The following is a 26,223-nucleotide window of genomic DNA, read 5'->3' on the forward strand; positions in this document are numbered from 1 at the left end:
CCAGTAGACTTTCATTTTAACATTAAAATTAAAACAATTATTGAGATAAAAATAAATACAAAGACCCCAAAAGGGGAAAACCAACAAATGAAAGAGATAACTGTTTGTTATAGTAATAACTAAAATGTGCAAGTGAAAATTTTATTCAAATATCACACATTTCTTTGGTTAGTGCCTTCTCTGAATACAACCCTGTTAAATTTATATCCAAGACTCCTCTGCCTTGTATCTCTCTCTCTCTCTCTCTCTTGCTCTCGCTCCCGCTCTCGTTCTCGCTCTCACTCTCTCACTCTCTTGGTGTCTTAATGTACACAGAAAATTGAAATGATTTAGATTCAATTATTTCGCCATTTAACCAAGCTCATCCGAGATAATAAAATATTTTTTCTATGACTTCTTTAGCAGCACATTAGAGAGTTAAAGAGTTGCAACAGAGACCATGTGCCTGTATGTTGAGGTGTTTGGTAAGTCCGCACAGAAGAAGCACACCAGCATGTGTGATCCAAGGATTGTTGACCATAAAATCAAAACCTAGAGGAGGGAATGAACTAAAAGTTTAAATTCTGAACACTCAGATTGCAGAAGTCTGCAGATGACAGTGGAAAGTCAAAACCCATTTGCAGGGTCCCCCATGTGAACCTGATTTTGGACAAGAGATGGGAAAGACCGATCAAACAGAGTACATTGCAGAGTGATTACTGCGATTTTAATTAGGTCAAAATATGGCACCTTATCAGTGAGCGCCCTCTTGACCCAGTATATAATGTTCCAATGTTTAATATTTTCTGCTTTGTCATCAATTAAAGTTTTTCTTTGTTTCAATACGGAATTGCTGTTGTGCTGTTTGTTTCCATTTTGTTTTGATTTTGTACGATTTCTGTCTATGAAACCCAGGCTAGATAAACTTATAGGGACAACCACTGGATCAGTAGATTTAAAGCAACATGACAGGGGACGCTGGCCAAAAATCTTGAGCTAACAACAGCAAGTACAAGGAAGAAGAAATACACTGGAATTGATTATAGTAGTGTAGAGTCTGAACAACTCTTATGAATGTAATTGACTCATTGAAATGTATGATATGTGAATTGTAGGTCTGTGAAACTGTTAAAAATAAACTACTTATCAATTTAAAAAAACATTTACCATAGGACCCTTTGCCTAAGATTTTATCCAATTTGGATAAAATAGAACTCACTCTTCCTACATTTATATATTCTAAATAGAATTGAAACAAAGCTAAGATGATAGTTGATGTTTACACACGTACCACTGTAAGTCAAAAAGTATTGCTACATACTACACAAACCTTTATTAAGCAAAATATCACAATGTAAACCTATTGTTTCTTGACATCTCCTCCAGCTAGGCCTATGCACTTCTGAACGTGGTGTTTCCATGTTTCTAACCCGTCCACAAAGACTCCTGCGCTCTCCTCTGTTTACAGCACGTCACACCAGGCAGCTTTGAGATCCTCGGGACTCACATCATGTTCCTATTCATTGTTCTTTTAGTTTAGGGAACAAAGAGAAGGCTGAACAGGCAAGATCAGGACTGTAGCTGGGGTGGGCGAGTGCTTTCCAGTGAAACTCTCACAGGACAACGCTTGGTCTCCGTGAAGAATGAGCCCTGTCACGATGGGAAAAGCTTTGGCACAACATTCAAAGCCGTTTTCTTTCAAGGCAGTTTTCAAGCTTTCAGAAACTTCCTTGCAATAGCCTCAAGGATCATTCTGTGTCCTTTGAAAAAAATCTATCACGATTACCCAGTAGGAAGCGCAGTAGCACATTGCCACCGCATTCTTAGCGGACCTCTCTGTCCTGAATTTAACTGGCCCAACACATTGTCTCAGAAGCCAATGTTTTAATTGGATCTTTTTTTCTTTTTGAAAGCACTAATGAGACTACGGCAAGGGTATTATTTTTATAATCCATGGACTGCAGAGACATTTAAACCTGTTTTGTTCGGCACAGCGTCATGTATATATGAAGTGGACCCAGGAGCACAACTTTTTGACTGACACTTGTGTGAGAAAATGGGATAAATATTTGCACACTATAGTTTCACTAACTTGATATCCTTTCATACCTTAGACGTGTATAAAAGCATTAAAATTAGTACTTTTGTCTGAAGACCGCCCATGGGTATTTTTATTATTTCTGTTTGCGTACTCTAGGTTTCATTGGCTCATGAACCTCAATGCAACCGTTGTCTTTCTGGGAATATCGTACATCCAGCACTCCCGAGGCTGGGCCTTTGTTTTGCTTACTCCTTTTATGTCCACCCTGCTGGCTCTGATAACTCTTCATATGATGTACTCTAAACTGATTCACCAGCCAGAAAAATGTAAGTAAACTATGCAATCCATTTTCTTTTTTCATAGTCTTCTTGTCAAGTGTCCTTTCTCTTTAATTTCTTATTCATAGAACTTATAGATTCCACTAGTTATTGCACTTGATAGCAAGTGTCTGCAAAAATATTCGTCATTTCTATGTTAATTTTTTTCTGTTAAAAAGTTTTAACCGTGGAGTATTTCAAACATACACAAAAAAGAAAAAATATATATGAGGGAGCATCAAAAGTTTATGGAAAATAGGAACAAAACTATAGTAGAATTTTCCCACAATATTTTGAAGCTCGTTTGCATATAAAACATGTACCTAGCTCACAGCTTCAGTGAGCTAATTTTCCCTTACTCCCCCCCCCCCCATCTTCTTCTGGATAATTTTGAAAGTAAACATTGAATCATTTTATTTGTATATGATACATTATATATTATATGAAAATTGAGTACGTAAAATTCATAATGCTAATGTAAGTATCATATTTAAATACACATGCACATATATATACACTCCTTTCCATCAAGTTGATACTCAGTCATAGTTGATGCATATTTATCTCTCTAATTCTTATAAACAATAAAATGCAAACAGTAGTATATTATTTATTTTTCCTACCTACTCTTTTTAATTTAATGTTCATTGAAGATGAATTCATTGTTTTATATAAGAATAGTCCTCATTTACTTTTATAGCTGCATAGATTTCCACTATGTACATAAACCATAATTTATTTTATATTACCAGTTCTATATTGTTAGATATTTGAGTTGGTTGTGTTTGCTGTTTTTTACCCTGTCTAATAATTAGTCTAATAAATAGCATGCTATATTATTTTACTTTTGTTTTTATCCAATGTAGCTTTAGGTCCCTAGAAGTAGGGCTGCTAAATCAAAAATTAAATTCACATTTATTGCTGCTATGAAATACAAAATTCCCTTCAGGGTGGTGTACTCTGTTCTATTTTATCAATGCATCTATCTTTTTAAACCCTGACCTTAATTCCTAACTTACTTTCCTTTTACTACTGCACCTCTTTTTACTGCTCTTCTATACAACTGCCACCAGAATATAATTGATTGTATTTTTAAAACTTAAGTACCCTGACCATTACTGTATTTTCAGTGAAAACCTGTGCGGTAGGCAGGAAGGAGACAATTGCATCCTCTGTAATCTAGATTTTTTAAGCTTTGCTTCTGCTCCTGTGGTACCCCACTAATAATTTACCAATCCACTTATAACTTTATATTGAAATAGTCTATTTATGAATTAAGTTAGATTTGGGTGGTGTAAAGGGTTATCTTGCCCATCTGGTAACTAAAGGTTTGGAGGTTTGGGTTCATCCGGTAAAAAACAAGCAAACCAAACTCATTGCCATTGAGTCAATTCCAACTCATAGCAACCCAATAGGGTTAGTACCTTGAGAGAAAAGTCTGGTGATCAATGACCTGTTGAGTGCAAGTCTACTGTGACCCACAATGGGTTGCCATGAGTCAGGGTCAACTCAATGGTCTCTTTTTTTGGTTTCAGTGTCTTATATACTTGGACTCTGTATATACTTTGACTAATATTCATACATGAATATACATATATAATATACACATATACAATATACATACTTACATACTTGGTATATGTGGACATATGTATAAGTATATATGTATATACTGGGACTAAGTATATACTGAGATTTGTGGACTATCGTAATTTCTCATTCAGTTTGTGATGCTTAGAAAAAGTAAGAAAACTGAAACATACTTAAGTGATTTGCCTAAGATTTTCTCCAAGAATAGCCAAAGTGAAACAAGATTTAGCCATCATTTTTCTCAGGCTAGAAGTTGTTCTAGCATATGCTGAGGCAGAGAAGCATTGGAAATATGATCCACAGAATCTCCTTTTCTTGATTCTCAGAGTTATGTAGTCTGGGGGTGGAGGAGCTACAACTTAGTAATGCATACCCTCCTGGTAGTCTGTTGAACAGGTCCTATATGCAGAAAGGTGTCAGAGAGAGGTTCTCATTAAACTTGAATAGCAAAAAGAAAGAGGAAAATGTTCATTATAAATTTTTCACTGGAAGATCATTTTGGCATTTTCTAAAGTGTACAATTATCAAATAATTTGCAGGGCTTCTGAGCGTAGCTAGATAGAGCATATATATATTATTTATAGATTTAAATTTTATAAATAACTATTCATCCTTCCTTCATTTGCATTTCAATACCTTACTTAAAAATATATTCACATGGATAAAGGAATGCAATTCTTTTTCAAGTAATGCAGATCTTTATAGTCCATTCTGTTCATTGCCAGCCTATTGTAGTTCATATATTACATATTTGAACATGTGAGAAGGTAATTTTTCTTTGGATAGTAATAAGGAAAAATTTTGTCACCTGTAAGCTCAATTGGTGTAGAAAATATTCACCAGTAGCTTCATTTACAACATGCTTCAGAAAATGAATATTTTGTTTTGTGGGGGTATAGTTATTATTTTTAAAAAACTATTTCCAAGTTATAAGATGACTCACCTATGATGAAGTAAAACTCTGTCTTCCCTCTAGCAAAGTATATAATCCTTATTTTGGCTTCTTCCTCTCTGATGACTAAATTGGAAATTCCTCAAAGCTGTAATTCAAAGCCATAGGTGACCTTAAAGAAATGATTTTTTATGTGCTACCTTTTATTTTAAGGTAACTTTTCAAATGTGGACCATGCATTCCATTATGTTTAGCTGTCAAGCACGGCCTTCATTTGCATTTCTTCCCACTGCTATAATTTTGAGAACTGGCAGGTGACCAAAGAGGAAGAAATGTGCATCTACCATCTAGAGTGCAATGTAGGCTTTTTCATTATAATTAAGTAGCATAGATATTCATGATTAGATCAAGGTCAGAGGAGCAGAACATCACAGCCAAGGACTTAAAGGTACAAAGATAGAAAAATTGCTTTCTTAGAGTTTTTTAAAATAGTAATAGCTACAATCTTTAGGTTTTGCAATAAAACATTTAAAATAGCTCATCTGTTTTATTTTAGAATGGGCACGCCTGGTGTGTTTTCCATGCACATTTTAACTGGAGCTTGAAGTCTCGGTTGAACTTTTCATTTCTGATTTTTTTTTCAACATCCCATTTCTGCTCATGGCACAAAAAAGCAATTTGAGAATTATAATGACAATGGGATTCTTTTTGCTGCCGGACATACATGGCAATCACAATTATTTGTCTAGAAGGCAGGAATCTTCTATTGAATCTCATAGATTCAACCCAAGTCAATTACTTGATTGTTTACATGTAGATGTTTTCAATAGTATATCCTCCTGAACTTTCCAGTCACTTCCTAGAACAGTTGTCAGTCCTTCTGTGGACCGAAGACTGTGCACTCCCTCTCCCAGTCTTCTCTGTTTTGTTGGCTCACTCTCTAGTCATCTGATCATTTTAGGTTCATGACTTTCTTGCCTTTCTTCCCTCTTATTTATAGTCTTACGTAGCACAAGGTCACACTGTCTCTCTTTGGCTAACTCTTCTCTTCTAAATGGTCCCCTAGCTGACATAAAGTCCTAGAATTCATTTCAGGTTGCTATCTCTCTTTTACCCACACTTTCTTCTTATTTAATCCTCTCTAGTCTCATGACTTTAAATGTTCAGCTACTAACAGAAAGACGGGGTGAGGGGAAGGGGTTAGATTCTACTCAAGGCAGTTCTGAGGTGCCGTGGAAGAGGAGTCTGGTGACTTGCTTCTGAAAGGACACAACTGGAAGAACCCTAAGGCATACAGTTCTACTCTGAGACACATAGAGTCTCGTGAATCAGAATCAACCCAATAGCAGCTCTTTTGATGGACATATCAAACATTCCATTTTATATGGGCCTCTCTCTTGACTTCAATATTCATATATTTTCCTCTAAATCTGACATTTGACTTGGCTACTGAACACTTATCTCAAACTTAACCTGGCCAGAACTCAACTTTTGACTCCCATGCCTGCTCCGTTTTGTCTTCTCCACCTCAGTTCACCAATAACACTCAGTTAAGGGGAAAAAATAAACCAACCATCACCCTCAGATCTTCTCACTTCTTCATTTCCCTTCCAACATTAGAAATCACAGATTCTTCTGAAATAAGTCAGTCACATAAAGACTAATATTATATGATCCCACATATGTGAAATACCTGCAATAAGCCAACATATAGGGACAAAAACTTGTTAGAGGCAACCAGAGGTAGGTGGGAGGGGTTAAGAGGGAATGATTGCTTGGGGAATACAGAGATTCTATTAATAGTGATGGAAAGATTTGGAAATGGATGGTGGTAATGGTTGTATAATATGTTGAACTCAGTATCACTGAATTGTACATGCAAAAAAGTGTTGAAATGGCAAATGTTTTGTTGAATATATAAATATATTACAATAAAACACAAATAGTACAGATAATATTATGCCTCATAATGTATTACTTTTTATGCATTCAGGAAAAAGCACTTCCTTCTCATGCTTTTCAACTCTCTCTGTCGCTACCATGACTACTAAAGTGATCATTAGCTCCTGCCTTTCTCCCAGCCTCCTTTCTGATTCCCCTAGATCTGTTACTCACACAGCAGAGTTGCAGAGGAACCTTGCCTGAATATGCTCTACTCTGCTTAAAACGCCACAATGACCTGCTAGAGCCCTGAAGACAAACTTGTTACCTTGGCCTACAAGGTCTTGTGCCTGTGGACTTCATCTTGGACTTTCTCTCTTCCCAATCTCCTTTTCATTTAATGGGCCTTCTGTTCCTGAAGCTCTTTCAGCTCATTTCTACCGAATGGCATAAACTTTCTCTGTTTTGTTGTTGCTGTTGTTGTTGTTGTTTTGGGGGTGGTGGTGGTTTGGTTTTTGGCCTCCTTGTCATTCAAGCCAGCTCAAATGTCCTCTTAGAGGAGACTCTTTACATCTATACCCATAATGCCCTTCAAATCTATAGCCATAATATTAGCCCATTTTATTTTCTTCATAGAACTTATCTACCATTTCCCTGCTTGTTGAGTATTCCTCCCATCAGAAAGAAAACGCGGGGCTTTGTACCTCTTTCTCACTGCTATACTCCCAGAGCCTACACCAGTCTGTGCCACCAGGAGAGATTGAATGAATGAGGGACTACGCGCACCCGTGTTTGCCATCAACTATGCTGCTCAATGCACATGATCCCATGAGAGTACAGACTGGAGAACCTCACTTCTATTTACTCATTTATTGCTTCTTCACTATTTTGTTTCCATTGCTTCATATCATTGTTTCAGATAAAACTTTATTTTTTACAATGTATACTCAATTGAAGGCAGTACTTCTTACATCCTGGTCCAGGTAATAGCACTGATCTATGAACTGTTTCCTGCTAGCTGACAGCAGAATAAATACAAAAACAGAGAGAAAACTGTTAGAGATGTTTACGGAACTTTTATAGTAGCTTCATATATATGGACTATAATAAGAATCATGACTTATAGTTTGTTTATTTATTTTATTCTACTTCCAGTACTTATTATTTTTTTGCATCTCATTCTAAGTGAATCATCCAGCACGGTTTAAGAAGTACTTATTGAAGTTACCTCCCTGGAGGAATGATATAAAAGTGATGCTCAATTGTGTAATAAAATGGAAGAATAAAATTATCATACATTAGGAAAAGATCCTCATTTGTTTTGCAACAAATATTGATGATGAGTTCAAAAAGAACATTGAGAACGTGTGTATTATATTCGATAGATGCACTGAAACTTGAAAAAAATGGGTAAAATATCTTTGGGGATAGGCTTTCATCCTACAAATAGAGCTGTTAATAACAAGGACTAATTGAAGCATACAGAAAATTTGGCCAATGCAATTATTGACTCTACTAACGAAGCCCTGGTGGCACTGTCAGGTAAGCAACGGACTGCTACCTGAAAGGTTGGTGTTTCAGACCCACCAGCTCCTCCTTGGAAGAAAGACGAGGCTCGCTGCTCCTGTAAAGATTTCCAGCATGGGAAGCTCTTTAGAGGGTTACTATGAGTTGGAACCCAGTGGGCAGCACTGGTTCAGTTTGCTCTTTGGGGTATCTGCCCAGTACTGTTTTACAAAAGTTGAACAGGGAGCAAGTTAATGAGTAGCAGATAGACAACATTATAAGGAAATGGTAAGAAGGTAAGCCTCATAGCTCAGGGGTGCTTACATTTGGTCTCCTGCATGTTCATCAACATATTCCAGCTCCCCTCTTACTAAAACCTTAAATAAACGAATTGACAACGCTAGGAAAATGTCGTACTAGTATTTTCTGCAATAACTACTTCCATCGAGTCAGTTCTGACTCACAGAAAGTCCTATTACTTATTTCCTAAGAGATAAGTCTCACAGGGAGATCTGTTCCGTCCGCCTTATCAGCCTCTGGACCTGAGGTGTATATCTGCCTAAGGTGGGGCACTGGTGACTCTATGTATGAGCCCATCTCCATCAGCAATTATCCCCACATCCATCCACATGACTTAAACACACTTCACAGAGGCCACCAAAGAGCCACTGATGTAATCATTTTTGGTCACTACCAATTTGGGATGGATTTGATTCAGTGACTTAAAGGTGAAAGGCTCCATATTCAATTACCAGGTCCCCAGCCTCCTCAGTTAATCAAAGGCTGACATAATAGGGCCATTACAATATTAAAGAGAAGATCAGATCAAATCAATATCAGCACTCTCTGGTCATAAAAAGAAATATTAGTAAATGTTCTTTACTTAAATATGACACCAATAATCTACGGCATTAAAATGAGCCCGGTTAGATGCATTTCATCCTCAATTTTGCTGTGGGAAACTTGAGCGTAATTAAAAATGATGATCAAACTACATTTTGAGATTCTACTGCAGCACTCTTTTGGGACACGCAAACCTTTTCACACTTACTGTATCATTTATCCTGCAACCATGGTTTGGTGTTATGTAATTTGTAGAAAGATTTATCTGGGCAAAGAGGGTGCTATAAAAAATTGTAAAAGTCCTGATGCCAGAGCTGAACTGCTAACTAAACGGGGTCTCTTATCTGTCATTGTATCAGGAAGTTCTAATGGAGTCAAAGACAAGGTGGAATCTGAAAGATCATAAAAGAAGCAACAATTGGGTTGCAAATCACTAGCAGTAAGTGACTACTAACAGCGGAAGCAATAAAATGTTTCTCATGCTGGAGCATCAGCCACATCAACCCAGAGAAAACTACTGCAAAAGTCAAAAGCCAAGTAATCCAATCTGAACTCTTAGTGACTCTACCAGCACGTACAAAGTCACTTGAAGAGTTCAAAGATTAACCTTACAGCTGAACCAAGGATAAAATCAAAGGAATGAATACATTTCCCTTCATCTCCATGTCAAAATAAGATCCCACCCCCTCCCTGCCAAGTGAAGTGAAGATTATTTATATAATGATATATATATTTTATAAAGTACTAGTTCTTTGTGTTGAGGATGCAAAAGAAAGTTCAGGCTGTTTTATTCAGTGATGACTTAAAGTTGGAGACTTCTAAGAGATTCTGAAATCCTTTACTTTGGGGTTTTATTTTGTCGCCTTCTTTCCTTTTGAATATGTTCCCATTGATCTCCCCTTTTCCTTTTCACATCAGCTGCCAGAGACCGCCTTGTGCTGGTCACCAGGATACCCAAGTCCTTGTCAGAAGTCTGTTCCTTTGAATCCAACCCCTTGGGTGCTAAACCTTCCTTCCCAGTCACTTCACTGCTCTTTGTTATTGCGATTGTCATCTTTCTGACTGACATCTTGGAAAACTGAAGCGCCATGCCTTTCCTAATATATCACATCTCCGACTATTTGCAGGTTGCTCCCTCCTGGCCACCTTTGGGGTGTTTTTTAATGCGCTGAAAATGCACTGCCTGAGATATTACCATTTGGGCAGAGGTGTGACGGGCTGCTTAGACCAGGCCAAGAAAAAAAATGGTGGCTGCTATAGTGAGTTCCATGTGGAAGATGCAAAAGCATTCCTGCTGCTTCTCCCTCTCTTCATTTTCCAGCTTCTGTATAGAATGTGTATCATGCAGGTAAGGAAGGCCATTAAAATGAAACCAATAAAGTAGCCGCATATTAATGCTTCAAGTACACTGTTATTGTTACCCCCAACAACTCCTTTATGTACATGCTCAAATGCATGTAAACATCGCCATTGTTGTTGTTAGGTGCCATGAGCTAACTTTCAACTTATAGTGACCTCGTGAGACAAAGTAAAACTGCTGAACAGGGTGTTCGAAGCTGCATGTTTTATGGGAGCACAGTGCTACATCTTTCTCTCATGGAACTGGGCTCTAGGGGGGCAGTGAACAGAGGGATCCACACAGTGGCTACAACAATGGCCTCGAACAAAAGAACAATTGTGAAGATGGCGCAGGACCACGCAGTGTTTCATTCTGTTGCACCTGAGCTCGTTATGAGTCAGAAATGACTGGCAGGCAGCTAAAAGTAAGAGGAATCAGGCCAAGGGGGCCGTGAGAAGAGCCTGCACATGTTGGTCTTCCACAGAACTAAAACCACTTGCCAGCAGATGTACAAGACAGACAACACTTCAGAGTGCATAGGAACATACGCTTCAGGAACAGCGACACAAATATCAAATCTAAAGACAATGACAAAACCTCACTGTAGCAAAAGATTTTGCCCTCCTCCCTCGTTAAACCTTTAAACGGTGGGATTAACATGTGGCTAAATTGACTGGTTTGATTACCACCTCCACTGTACTCCACTGTACTAGTGAGCCAATGGTTTTTATTCCCACCCACTCTATTAGCTCTTTAGTGAACCAGTAATCATGCTGTAGAAAAAGCCGAAGAAAAACACTAACCCCAAGTACATCTTATAAGTCTACATTGTTCTTTAAAAGTAATGTGATATGGTTAAAGACTAACTTGTAGATGGAGGAAAATAAGGGACCAGGAAAGCCTTTGAACAGATATTAGACTTTTTCCATTGCTAACCCACAATTTGGAATTTAGAAGGTCAACGAGTGAGTTCTACAAAATCTTTGGACAATAGAGTTAAAAAGAAACAGACAACTTCCAAGACTACTTCATATATTGGGGAAGAAATGGAGACTCAGAAAAATGAAGTCATAGTTTCTTAAGGTAAACTCATTTGCCCTCTCTCAGTACAATGCTCAATTTTCTAAATCGATACTCACTTGGCCCAGTCCAGCTCCCTGCTTTTTTTTTGTACGGTCTACAAACAAGGAAAGTTTTACAATTTTATGTAGTTAAGATATCAGAATAAGATTTTGTAGCATGTGAAATTTAATTAACAGCACCCATAAATCAAGTTACTGGAAGAATTACACACCCGTCTGTCTGTCTTGTCTATGGCTGCTTGCATGCAACACCAGCTAAGTTGAGTTGTTTTAACATGTCAAATGTGAGAGTATTTAATATCTGGTCCTTTGCAGAAGTTTGCCAACCGATCGACTAAAACAGTGCATGAAATCAAGTCTGATTTAGAAGATCCACTTCCCTACTGACTCTACAATGGTAGCCGGCGTAAAACACAACAAATTACAGCAGACACATGTAGAATGCTGCTGTTTGAACAATAGATTAACTCGTCCCGTGGCATCTTCACAATTGTTCTTATGTTTAAACCCATTGTTTTTAGCATACTCATGATCACGTACATGGGTCATATATATTAATGATCCATATATGTGATCATTAATATAAAATATTTTAGGATGAAAAAATCGATGAGTGTAAGCTTACTGTGATCTGATCCATAGGCACGAACTGATTGTGCAAACACTACAAATGAGTAAAACCTAATCTTCATAGGGCAATGAAAGCTGATATTTCCGTTGGTGACATTGAAGCCCTTTCTATAAACTGTTGCACATATATTTTTAATTAGACACACCTTAGGATTTGAAGGAGCCCTGGTGGGGTAGTGGTTACTTATTGGCAGTGGCAGTGGTTACAATCCACATGGTTGACAGTTCAGTTCAAAACCACCAGCACCCCTCAAAGAAAGAGTGGGCTTTCTACTCCCAGAAGCAGTTCATCTTGGAAACCCACGGGGGGGGGGGGGGGGAAGCTATGAGTCAGCATTGGCTTCATGGCAATGAGAGGATACATTTTGATAACTATTTTTAAGTAAATCAATAAAACTAGGTGCCTAGTTTATTTCAAAGGGGAAAAGATTCATACTTTTGGAATAGCTATTATGTTGCAGAACTCTAAAGGATGGCTTCCCTGTATCTAATTTAATCCCCACAACAAGCCCGGAACATCTGGTATGTTTAGCTTAACTCTGAGGCTCAGAGACATTAAGTCAATATAGCCAGAGTAGCCATTCAGCTTGGGCTTAGTATCAACATTCATGCTTTGCTCTTTCTTCCAGTCCCTCTATCCTGGCTCAGGTAAAGATCACCGCTAGATATGAGCTCCAAAATTATATACAAATAGTAATGTTATGCAGAACACTTCAAAGAAAATAATTAAATTGTACCTCTTTAGAGAATTCGATGAAACTTCCACTGGGATAGCCTAGGATTTGATTTTTCCCCCCAGATGGAATAATCAGCAGTACAAAAGCGATCAGAGTACAGAGAATAAAACATCATAGGATTCCATATTTTAAATTTAGTAGCCATTACTGACCTTCAGTTCCAAGACATACATTTAAAATATGTTGATACGAAGTCTGATGCCGCTGCCATTTGTCATTGCTAGCCGCTCAAAGGTGAAAATGAATCTCGATTGACAGCAATTATTTCCGAATACTCAGAGGCTTGTATGAAATAAAATTATTTAAAATCTTAAAAGGAGATGATTTCAGAACTTGAGGGAGAAGCACGAATGGTTTCAAGCTTTCAAGACACCGGAGCCTTTTCTTAGATTAAGCAATATATTAATATTGCTTCACTTCAGATTAATAGTACATTTGCCACATTATTAAGTTAACAGGTTTCTGTGTCTGTGATTCATACCGATAATAACTTAATTCCTATTAACAATAATTCTCATTTTAAATCAGCAACAGAAACTTCCACGTTGTGCTGGGAGCCTTTCAGCCTTAGAGCGATTCTACTGCCAGCCCTTTAAAAAACTGTATTTTTTTCTGGTTGGGGGATAGGCGCTTGTTAATTTTATTGGACTGGGGGAAGAATTAGTTCATGTTCTCTTCATCCGTGCTGTCTGCCCTCAACCAAAGCAATCTTTGTTTACGCTCCTAAGGGTAAAATAGTGATTATAGGATAAATTATTACCAGGACATGTTTGATGGCTGGAAAGAAGTGGAGTGAAAAGGTGGTCTGTTTCTGTTTGTAAGTTGGAAAGGTAGCATTACTCTCACTTTACAGGTGTGGACTTCACAGCAACTGAACTGCCTCCTGGGCTCCGAGTCTCCTTACTCTCTCTCAGAACTGGGGAAGGTTTGAGATGAGAGGTTATCATCCGGATGCTCGAGAAGGGATGCTCTTCTGGGATGAGGGGGAGGCAGGAAGGAATCCTAATCAGGCCATGCACTGCAGGAAGCATCCATTCCTTACGGAGAAGCACAGGGTTCATGTTCTTTCCATGCCACTTAGCAGCTCTGTGTGCCACTGGGCACTCGGGCAATCCCACAGGTTGCCAATGATAGTGACGGTGGTGGGGTGGTTGGAAAAAGGTTGCTGAACTAAAGCTGTCAAAAGATGCCTTTCCCCGTGACATTGCCTGAGATCCAGTAATCAGAGGAGCTCAAAAAAAATCATGAAAAAAATGCTATTGTCTATCAGTCCATTCCCCACCCCCCACCCCCAACAGTGTCCAGCCTTCCTAAAGGGAACGTATCCCGAGTCTTCAGGTCAGGGTTAGAGTGTCAGTTGGCACTGGGTTTACAGTTTTGTTTTTTTGTTTTTAATGAAAACCTAATACTCTATTAAGGAGCCTGGTAGTGTCATGGTTATGCACTGGACTGCGATCTGTATGGTGCACAGTTCGAAATCACCAGCAGCTTGGCGGGAGAAAGACCGGGCTTTCTACTCCAGTAAACAGTCTCAGAGACCCACAGGGAGTGGCTAAAAGTCAGCATTGACTTGATGGTAGTGAGGGCGGTTTTTGGTTTGTTTGTTTTTGGTGCTGCTGTTTTTTAATAAAACATTGAGGGCCTTGGGAGTGGGCAAATAAAATATCAGTTACTTGTCCATCGTCTTTTTCTTGCCCTTCTAGCTCCCGTTGTGGTCTGCTTTTGAAGGTTACCATTTTTGCTCAGTCCTACACTCTTCACAGCGGGCTGCGGGGTCTCTGCTTGCGGCCTCTGTGTATTTTGCGGGTCCTTCCCACCCACTCGCTCGCCTTCCAAGGTCTAACTGTATCTGATCGGTCTGCTGTCACCTACTGAGTGCTCATCAGCCACACTTCGGACGTAAATGCCCAGGCCTCTACTCCTACGCTGTCTTGGTCTGGGGGAGCAGTTTTAGTCTGGAAGCCCTGTAAAAAGGCGTCCCTCGGGGGTCCCTGGGCGGGGGTTTGAAATCCCGATGGCACAGTACGAGAATCACAGCAGCATGCAGGCCACCACAGAGCAGCAAACTGGCGACAGAGGGCTGGTGCTGCGGCCGCTTCCAAACTCTAGCCTCGCTGCCCGCGAGTCAAGTCCAACTCAAGCCACCCCTCCAGGACAGGGGAGGACTGCCCTGGTGGGTATCCGAGGCTCTAACTGCTTCCTGGAGTACAAAGCCCGGTCTTGGTCACGCGGCGCTACTAGTGGTTTCGAACTTCGGACCTTGTTTAGCAGCCTCATGTGTAGCCCACCCTGACACCAGGGCTCCTGGACAGCTCACTCATGTCACATAATTCATTCAAAAAGGAAACAGACCTAAGCCTGCCTTCTCTCCTTCTTACCTGTTTGACTCACATTAGAAATAAAGCCAACGAAGGAAGCCAAAGGTGACAGCCGGACAGCCCCAGCCAGACATGTGTTGTCCACACAGAACCCTTCTTTTCAGAGGGTTAAAAGTCATTCCTGTCTAGTTTGCCATTGAGCTAGATGTTATTTAAAGCATCTGTTATCATAAAAAAAAAACCACTTTATTTTCATCTACTTAAAAACAAACGCCTTAAGCCTTCTCTTGGTTTTGACTTTTTTATTTATGGAGGGAAAGTTTATATGTATAAATACTAAATATATATTAAATACAAAATATATACTAAACACTAAAACTTTGTGTTAGGTTGATTTCTTTGTGCCATCCTAGACATAAAACCAGCGCAAACTTTCTTCCCTTAGGAAAAGTTAGAACATAGGGGAGATGACAAAACTTTCTTCCATAATATTGTGACTAGACGACACCGAGTTCAAAATGCCTGACGAGGCATTTTATCAGCTTGTAATGGGGACTTGAACAGCCAGGGAACGTGTAGCTTCACCATCCCAGCGTACAAACACTGGACAAGATGACGACAGCCAGTTGGGTCACTGGTGGGGCTGGGGTGACAATGGGGGATCAGGGAGCACACCCCCTGGTGGTTCTGAATGACCCCAAGCTTCAACCCCCTCCCCCAAATGAGGGTGAAGAATGGCTCTCCACAGTGACCACACAGGAAAGTCTGTGCCATGGACAACTGGAGAAAGTGGGGGAGCCTCGGGGAATCACTTGAGGTTGGGCTGCGTGGCATAGCACTCACCCCCAGGGGTGGTGTAAGCTCTCCCCACGGGGTGGGAAAGGCTGTGTGTGACACAAGGTTTTCCCACACTGCATGACACCAACCTCACTCTTGGCACTGTGGGCTACAAGAGGCTTCCTTCCAAGTGAATCCATGGTCTGAACGAACGGCGGTCTTCTTGCTCCAACACAGATTCCTTCAGGGTATTATCTGCAGACCATGAACTCCAGCCTGAGTGTGAATGGATTTCGTCTGCCTGTTGCCGTCATGAATGTGATGAGCACCTTGCCGTTATTAATCCTGACTCCGCTTATGGAGTATTTCAGCACCTGTCTCTTTTCTTCTAAGAGGGAGGGTCCATTTCTGTTGGCATGCATAGGTGAGTACAACTTAGCATCCTGAATGATCACATAATTTTTTTAAAAGACTCCTAATTGTAAGGTATTAAATAGGGTAGATTTTGGAGACCTTTAGTATATAAACTTTTCGAGTTAAATTTTAACCCCGTGACCCATATTTATGTATTACATCAACTTTTAGGAAACTAAAACTCTTAATGGCGTTGACAATCCATAAGTCCTTAAAATTGCTTCGTGGGCCTGCCAGGGTTGAAATCCATAAACCAGGGTTTAGTGCATGTCCAGCACTCTCGTAAGGACTCCGAAGATACAAAAGCAAAGCAAGGCACTGTCTAGATCCCCATCCAGTACGGAATTGAAGCAGAATGAGTGCAGGACAACATGGGGTGGATTTATATTGTGAAATGCTTTGTACTGTCCCAGACTAAGCTTCAAAATACATTTTTTTTACAAAAAAGATACTACATATGGACAACTTGAGGCAAAATATTCTGTACACCATGGCTGTAAGGATTACATTAGCAATCCTTTCTGAGCACAGGAAATCTTAAATTCATCATAAGTATGGGTAATGTTCTCTGGGACAATTCTTTACTCTTGTATATTTGAAAACATGTTTAATTTTAAAGGGAGCATATTTTTGATGGCAAGAGGAGGAGCCTAAGCAGAGTATACTAAGTATATTATTTGATAAATCTAATCAACTAAATATTTCCATTCAAGATTGATAATAAGCCCTGCTAGAGCAAAAGGGGAAAGCTAGTCACTTCAACTGAACCAGAATTGTGTTCCTTTCAGGACTAAAGCCTGAAATTTGTTATTTGAAAGGTAGTCTGTATTCATATATGATTTGCATATTTGTTCATTTATTGTGTATTATTTTGCTTTGGGAATATAAAAAGTGTGAGGAGATTAAATTTTCAACTAGATAGTCGCTTACATTTTTCATATTATGATATAGAAGATTAGTATGTTTCATTAAGATGCATAAGTACAAAACTAGGGTACTTTTATTTTTTTCTTAACTAGGGTACTTTTAATAGTAATTTGCATAATCAAATCAGTTTGACTTCAAAATTTCCTTTTACCTTGAACTCAAGTGCCTGGAAAATGTGAATGGAATTTATATGTATATAAATTATGACTAAACAAATATTCATTAAGTTTCTAATTTGAACCTAGGTGTATATATATATATATATATATATATATATATATATATATATATATGTCATGTACTCATGGTAAATGATCATTTAAAAGATCAAGGTAGTGTCTTTTGAATTAAGGTCTTTTAATTCTGAGGTCATCGTTTTATGATCATCATTAATACAACAAAAGAAGTTAAATTATTGTCAACTTGAAATCCTCACTGTTATTTCCCATAAACTATATTAAATAAATGAAAAACATCATCAGCACTGTAGGCAGTTACTTCTTATACTTCCTGACATTCTTTCAGGGTGTATCAGAGTACCATTCGGTTACTCTTCTTTCAGGGGCTATCATGTTTGAAGAAGAGATAGTGTAGGGGACTTGGGGGCACCGTAAATTGCCCATTGGACTGCCACAAGGCCAGCAGTTCAAGTTCATCAACCACTTTGTAGAAGAAAAATGAGGTTGTCTGCTCTGTAAAGATTTTCAGTCTTGGGACCTGAAATGGAAGTTTTAACTGTGTCCTATAGGTTCACTGAGAGGAGAAATATACTCCCCGCAGTGGGCAGTGTATGCCATGCAATGCCTGGTGTGTGCAGGCAAAAGAAAAGCTCATATTGTGATTGTAAACTTGATTGTGACGGCTCATACTGTGGTGTAATGTGAGACTTGTGCAGAAGACCCCCCTCTCTACCCAACCAGAATTTGCTCTCAAGTTAAATTTTTCCCGCTCTTTCCATGACAGAAATTTCTGCTCTGGCTTTTTAAATATTGCTGCTGTTCTTTTCTTTCTTACTCTATATTTTATCTTTATATTTAGTCTCTTTTCTGTTTTGCTTGTTTTTCGTTGTTTTTATTGGGTTTCCCCACTTAGGAAGCGCAGAAGGAGGGACAGCATGGAGACAATCACTGATGCAAGGGCTTATCAGGAATGAGGTGGGGAGGGGAAGGGAATGGGGAGCAAACAATGAATGCAGGAGGAATGGGGAGCAAGTGGGAGACTATGCTAATGTTACAGGTCTACGTAAAGCTCCTGACATGAATGAGGGCCAGAGAAATCTCACACAGTTGAAAAACTAGAAATGTAATGAGGAAAATATACACTTACTTCCTTTTTCTAGCTCATCAATGACAAAAGACAAAAATCCAAAACACAACATTCCTGAGTTCTAGGGAACCAACTATTAAAATATGTCAGAACTATGTACAAAATGCAAAAGTTTGATATGAAGTTCAAATATGGACTAGGTTCTCTTATCATTACACTTGATCTGATTTATTTATCTAGTTTAAGGTCAGTCTTATTCTACTAAAAATATAGAATAAGTAATTCCTTGTGCTTTATCCGCTGCTATAAATTTACATACTTCATTTTAGCCTTTTCTAGTTACAGATTGTTTATACAGATTGTTAAGTATTTTCTTTCCTTAACATTAATTATATCCAGCAGTATGCCTGATTCAAAGTTTGTGCTGACACACCCAAGTATTAATCTGACTAAAATTAGCCTAATTAAGATTGCTATTAAGCCTTATATAAAGCATAAATACGTAACACAGGAGGTACCAATTATTTTACTTTTATATAAATTGAAATGTAAATGAAGTATACTCAAATATCTTCAAGAACTTCATCTTTAAAAGTCCTTTATAATATAGATAAAGTCACATGTTTGACTTCCGTATTTAATCAGTAAATTCTACTAGTTCCAGTAATTGTTAGTTAATATAAAGATTATTTCTTGTTGGAACCAAAGAATATAATAAATTAAAAACAAGTCAAGGATCTTGTCACCCTAATTGAAAGTAGGATCAACTTGGTCTTTTATTTTCACATTGCTATTTATCTTTTTTTTTTTTTCTAAAGAACAGGGCTTTATTTTTCCATAGCTTTGCTGGCCAGAAGTCCCCGACAAAGGCATGGGAATGCTCTCTTTCTCCCTCAAGCCTGGGACATCTCTGTCTCTTTCCACTGCCGTATCCTGTGGGTTTTTTTTCTTTTTTTTTTGCATTTTATTTTATTTTTTATTTTTACATTTTATTAGTGGCTCATACAATTCGTATCACAATCCATACATATACATACATCAATTGTATAAAGCACATCCATACATTCCCCGCCCCAATCATTCTCAAAGCATTCGCTCTCCACTTAAGCCCTTTGCATCAGGTCCTCTTACCCCCCCCCCTCCTTCCCCGCTCCCCCCTCCCAATGTGCCCTTGGTAATTTATACATCGTTATTTTGTCATATCTTGCCCTATCCGGAGTCTCCCTCCCCCCCCTTCTCTGCCATCCCTCTCCCAGTGAGGAGGTCACACGTGGACCCCTGTAATCAGTTCCGCCTTTCCAACCCACTCACCCTCCACTCTCCCAGCATCGCCCCTCACACCCCTGGTCCTGAAGGTATCATCCACCCTGGATTCCCTGTGCCTCCAGCTCCCATATGCACCAGTATGCAACCTCTGCCCTATCCAGCCCTGCAAGGTAGAATTCGGATCATGGTAGTTGGGGGGAGGAAGCATCCAGGATGTGGGTGAAAGCTGTGTTCTTCATCGGTACTAGCTCACACCCTCATTGACCCATCTCCTCTCCTGAGCCCCTCTGTGAGGGGATCTCCATTGGCCGACACTTGGGCCTTGGGTCTCCACTCTGCACTTCCCCCTTCATTCAATATGGTATATATAGATAGATAGATAGATAGATAGATAGATAGATAGATAGATAGAGAGACATATATACATATACACACATATATCTTTTTTTTTTGCATGATGCCTTTATACCTGGTCCCTTTGGCACCTCGTGATCGCACTGGCTGGTGTGCTTCTTCATGTGGGCTTTTTTGCTTCTGAGCTAGATGGCCGCTTGTTCACCTTCAAGCCTTTAAGACCCCATGTTTTCTCCATCAACTGATATGCTTCTCCATAGAACGCTGCAGGGAAGTTCCATTTCACAGTACCTAATAAGAGGGACTATTCAAACAGCAAAAGAAATAACCTGTTAATATTTTGCGGGAGTGAGTCATTTATTCAATTATTCACTTATTTAATAAAACCACATTAAGATCCTCAGGTTCGTATTCTTAAAGTTGACATCAAAGTTGAAATTCAATTTGAGGTGAAGTCGATCATTTATTCCACCATCCAAAACAGTAGGTGATTCCTTATGGTGATACAGATAGATATCTGATCTCCATGTCAATGACGGCCTGTTATATATTCAGAAATAAAAGCACAAACAATGTTCAATATGCTAGATGAGCTTTGGAATGACAGCTGCCTTTATGAGAGCTGCCTTTATGTTGCATCTGCAACAGTAAGGTCTCACATGAACAACTTTCCTCTTCTGAATATGTGACAGAATGAGGTATCCAGGAAGAATTTTTTGAAGTCAATAGAATTTCCTCTACATGATTGTGAACTTATATGTCATGGACTCAAGCATCAAACTATGTAAGAAACCTGTTAATTTCTCAGGGAGTGAATTTGACCAATAACCAAAATCCTAAAATATCCTCTTCTTTTCATTTGTCTTTTTTTTAATATAAAGGTTGTACTTTCAAACAAAACAGCAAGTGCAATTTTTTAATGTTTGAGTGTGTTTTGATCTCCTTGTATCTCATTATGGCTTAATTTGGAAAATTATTGCATGGTAGGATCATAGAATAAAGCATAAGAACTTCAGGACTCTTATGGACTTGTCTGCAACCACACAGCCGATATTAAAACATGCATTATTTATCTGGATATAATATCTCCTTTGAAACCATTGTGCTTTATCTTGTAAATACAGATCTGCTAAAGGTTTAAAATGTGCACATTCTGATAAATTGCAATTTCCTTTGGAGCTATTGCAATCTTATACAGGTTAAGAATAAAAATGGAGTGGATTAAGTTTATGGTGGGATCAAAGTTGTTTTTAATTTTTCTTAAAGTCATTTTTCACCAGCACCTGGATTACAGGAGCAAATAGGACAGTAGAACGGCAGTTATCTAGGTCCTTCAGGTAAAAGACTTAGTCATTTCGAGTGGACCTGAGATTATGCAGGTAGAAGAAGCTGCCAAGAACCCTTGGCTGTTCCCACGGGTAAGCACTGGACTGCTGAGGAAAGGGTTGGTAATTCCAACCCACCAGCTATGCCACCGAGAAAGACATGGCAATCTGCTTCTGTAACCATTCCAGAAACCGAGGAATCCTATGGGACAGGCCTACTCTGACACATGACTTGAGTCACTATGGTTTGAAATTGACTCAGTGGATCTTAATAGTAGGCTCCCAAGGAACACTTAGGCTATTGATCAGTACACACTTTGAGTAGCCAGGAACCAAGCTTCCAAATTCATATGTATATTATTGCACATGGTCTGGATTGAAAATGATAAAGGCTTGGATGAAAATTATAATGTCAGTGGCAATGAAAGAAGAAGGCCAATCAGCATGGATCTTGAAAATCTAGAGAACGTATTGATTAACTGGGGAAGGCAATGCAATTGAGGAAGTGGCCCCAACTAATCTCCTCAGATTCACTTGTGCTACAATTTTAATTTTTAGGTTATCTTTTTATAACTCAAATTCAACTTGTTCAGAATAAAATTAATTATCTTTATGCACATCTCTGATAATTCCTATTTAGGAGGGAAAGTGTAAATATTCAATCGAATGGGCATATATATATGAATGTCACCACCATGTCCTCTTTCCAGTCACCTGGATTAATATTCAACATTGATGTCTGGTTCATCCTTGATTTACTTTCCTAGGTTTTATTAGTTGAATCTATGAGTCTTATGTCCCCATCGTCCCTAAAATTCTCCAGCACTGGGAATCCTGATTGTAATTCATTATACCTTACAAAGATTTTTTTCTATAACTTCCTATCTTTATACCACTAATATCTCTCCCATTCAATCTACCCAGCAAATGGCCTTTAGAGTAATCATCTTAAATGACAATTCTAATCATTTCACTGTGTCTACAATTCACAATGATTCTATTATCTTCAGAGTAATTTTTAAATTCCTTAAGAAGGATATAAAATGCTTCTTTCAAAAAGAGTATTAAATGGCCCCAATCTTTCTTCCCCATGATTCCAAATAATTTCAACGTATGACCACTCTGAAAACATGTCCAATCCTTTCCCACTTCTGTGCCTTTGTTCATGCTATTTGTGGCCCCATCCCCATTTCCAATCGAACCTTCTCTAAAATATAAAATTTCATTGCTCACCTCCCCAACTGGAAATAATTTATTCTTATATTCCCCAATTTAAGTGTTGATATGAATATACAATGTCTGAAAACAGAGGGGTTTTTTCCCCCATTTTGTATCCTCCATTATGCCTAACATAAACAAACAAATCAGTTGCCAACACGTTACTTCCAACTCGTGTGTCAGAGCAAACGGCGCTCCCTAGGGTTTCCATGACTAATTGTTCCGAAGTAGACCGCCAGACCTTCCTTTGGTGGCCCCAAACTATTAACCTTTCAGTTAGCAGCCAAGCTCTGAATTATTTGTACTTCATCCATGGCCCTCCATACATGGCATTTGTTGTTCTTGTTAGAGGGGAGCAATGTTGACTCCAACTTGTCGCGATCCTGGGTGACAGAGGAGAAGTGCCTCAGAGGATTTCTAGGCTGTGATCTTCACAGAAGCACATTGCCAAGACTTCCTCAGCCAGGGCCCCGGGATAGGTTCGGACCACCGAACTCTCGGTGAGCATCCAAGAACTTAACCTTCTGTGCTGTTAGGCTTCACACCCAGTGGGACTGAGTCCATTCTGACTCACAAAAACCCTTCAGGACAGAGTGGAATGGCTCCTCGGGGACTATCCCTCTGTACAGGAACAGGTAGCTTCCTCTGCCTAGGTTTGCGTCACCAGCCTACATTCAACATCGTACTACTCGGCCTATAGCAAAGTAGATGAATTAATCTATTAGGTTTCTTTTGGAGGAGGCCAAGGCTATAATACGTTGAAATCTAGATAAGTGCAACGATCAGACACATTTGATCCTGGGCACTGAGGCACGGCGGTATTCCTTGTAGGGATCTCGCTCTGCAGTCTTGATACTCTCAAAAAGTGTCTGGGTGGGAGCGTGCAAATTAGGTATAGAGGTCGAGGACTCTAAAGGAGGAGATTGGACAATTTTTTTCATTAAAAAATGAGCCATCTAAGAAACAGGAATTAAAAAAAAATCTCACAATCAGCAAGAAAGAAGATCCGGGGTGAAGCACATTCAGGGGTGTGTGTGGAAGAGTGGCAGTGGCAGGCAGAAACAAAGGGTGGGCGTGGGGTGGGGGTCCACAGAGACCAAGAGAAAGAATGGAGGGCATCCAGGTCCACAGAATGTGTAAAGCTGAGTGTCTCTGGGCAGAGGGCTGGCTTGCAGAGTGGGGGCCCTTTGAGCATTTACTAGTGCCAAAGGAACTTTATATCACTTGTCAGAGCAGAGAGAGAGCTGCCTTCACTGTGGACAAGAAAAGGGGCTGCAGACAAAATCATTGCAACCTGAGCATTTCTGATCATGACTTGTAACCTGTTAACCTCCATAATATCCCCCCTAATCATAAGCATGGTCCATGCGTTCTGTGTGGCCACTGAGAGAGATGATCCAACCCCGCAGTGTGTGGCGGGAAGAACAGCTGAGGGAAGGACAGGATAAAGAAAATGGGAGGGCTATCATTGTTGGGCAGATGTGGAATTGTCAAGCTTGAAGAGGTCAGGTGTGGCTCGCACACCATTTCTTCAACCAGATGATATGTGAAATTTATATTTTTATATGCTTTATTTACTGAAAAACAAGCTTTACTCCCCTATGAGTGGAACTTAATTTAAAATAACACTAATAAATCTCTTAATTTTTTAAGTTATTTAGGTTTCCTCTTCTTTCACACCTCTCATTTCTGGGGGCTAGACTTTCTTGGTGCATTTAAATGCTGAGATAGAATCACAAAATTTGCCTACCAGTTTCTCTATCAACCAAAACAAACACTAAGTTATTTAAACATGAGATTGATTTTTCTGAGTTGAAAGCGTTGCCTTATCTTAAATTTTATGCAAGTTAACGAAATGTGGCCATCTCTAAATTTCAAATGAATCCCATCAAGCTCAGATTTGCTTCTCTAACAATGGGGTTAAGTCCAGTTACATGAATGATAAATTGAGAATAAAATTATTATAATAGATATTAACAAAATTCCAGCTCATTTTACACCAAAATTTCCTAGATAAAAAGAAGTGAAGACTTGAACCACTACCTGAATAATTTCATCCATTTATACTCTTTGTCGAGCTAATTTGTCCTTTCAAGCCTTTTTGTCCTAGACCGAAGTTTCTAGTTTTGAAGTTCTCTAATGGTTACTTTTCTTTTTCTGCAGAAATTAGACAAATAGCAGAAAACCTGAAAGCTGATAAAATCTACATGCCATTTCAAAAAAGTTTTAAAAATAAAGATCGAAACCACATGAAGAAATAATTGTATTGAAAATTTTCTCCAAATCATTTTTGACTCATATATTTCTTTAAAATTGGTTAGAATGTTATATCTCATCTAGAATTAGAAGTATAAAACTATTGCTCTATCTTCAATGATAATTGCTACTAATTACTACCAGGAACACTTATAATACCAGCATGTAATTTTATTGAAACCTCACAGCCACCTTAAAAAATAACAAATTATAATAATCATTGCTCCCCATTATATTGCTCAGGAAAGTATTAATAAGCACAGGGTAACTGGTCAGAGACTATATAATTAAGTAGTTAAAAAATAAAAAGTTAACATTTCTGAGACCACCACCTAAGCAAAGGATCAATACCTGGTCTTCCAACCAGCTCCTCCTGGTCACAGCCCATGAAATAAAACCAAAATGGACTTTAATTTGTAAAATGTGGGTAAACCAGAATGGGGAAAATTGCTTGAAACTGGCTCTCCTTTTTAGAAAACAAGGGCTGTGCACCTGTTGCACAACAATCAACTCTTAAGCAACAGAGTCAACAACAGCAGTGACCTGACCACCAGGATGGTAGCGGTCCACGCCACTCTGAATGTGTGCTACCCTCCGCAGTCCTGGCAGCAATCCCGTCTCCTGAACCAGGATCTAGAAAAGGTTCACTATGCCTCTTCCAACTCTCCCATCCCAAGGCTTTGAACCATAAGTGTCCTCTTCCACCTGTCAATTCATTTCATCCACATTTTAAAAATTTCAATCTGTTCTCGTTTCATCAGCCTTAACGAAACCAACTTTAACCAGTTTAAAGCCCTCACCTGCACAATACAGTGAGCTGGCCGAATATCCCCAGAGCAAATAATAATAATAATTTTAGGAAATACTCCTTGCATAAATATATAAGAAACACTGTGGCCTATTATATTGATTTCTAACACTATACTTAATTTTTCTTTTGCATGCTTTCCACTCAGTTGTTGGACATCTTTCTGTTGTGTTGTCTGTGATGGTAGCTGGCTTCCTGGAAATGCACAGAAAAGACTTCCCTCCAATGGAGCAAACTCTTTCTGGAAAAGTTCTCATTGTTTCCTCCATGCCCTGTTTCCACCTGGTTTTTCAATATGTCTTACTCGGTGTCGCTGAAACTCTGGTGAATCCAGCCTGTGAGTAATAATTCTATGATCCAATGTTAGAACATACTGAACTTTAACACAAAACACATAATCTCAACTGGAGCAGTTAAAGCAATTGCTGATCTACATACTCCTCAAGATTTCCCGCAC

At 39.0% G+C, this 26,223-nt stretch overlaps 1 protein-coding gene across 1 annotated transcript in view; it reads left to right on the forward strand.

Moving 5' to 3' along the window:
• SLC15A5 (solute carrier family 15 member 5) overlaps window positions 1-26,223 on the forward strand; it is an 88,153-nt gene that overhangs the window by 24,175 nt on the left and 37,755 nt on the right. Inside the window, exons 3-6 of the mRNA XM_075553076.1 lie at window positions 2,177-2,346; window positions 10,177-10,397; window positions 16,170-16,356; window positions 25,915-26,103. Coding sequence (XP_075409191.1) covers window positions 2,177-2,346; window positions 10,177-10,397; window positions 16,170-16,356; window positions 25,915-26,103 — 767 coding nt within the window. The remainder of the gene's footprint in view (window positions 1-2,176; window positions 2,347-10,176; window positions 10,398-16,169; window positions 16,357-25,914; window positions 26,104-26,223) is intronic.

This window comes from Tenrec ecaudatus, chromosome 6, assembly GCF_050624435.1.
Source record: "Tenrec ecaudatus isolate mTenEca1 chromosome 6, mTenEca1.hap1, whole genome shotgun sequence".
Lineage (NCBI taxonomy): Eukaryota > Metazoa > Chordata > Mammalia > Afrosoricida > Tenrecidae > Tenrec > Tenrec ecaudatus.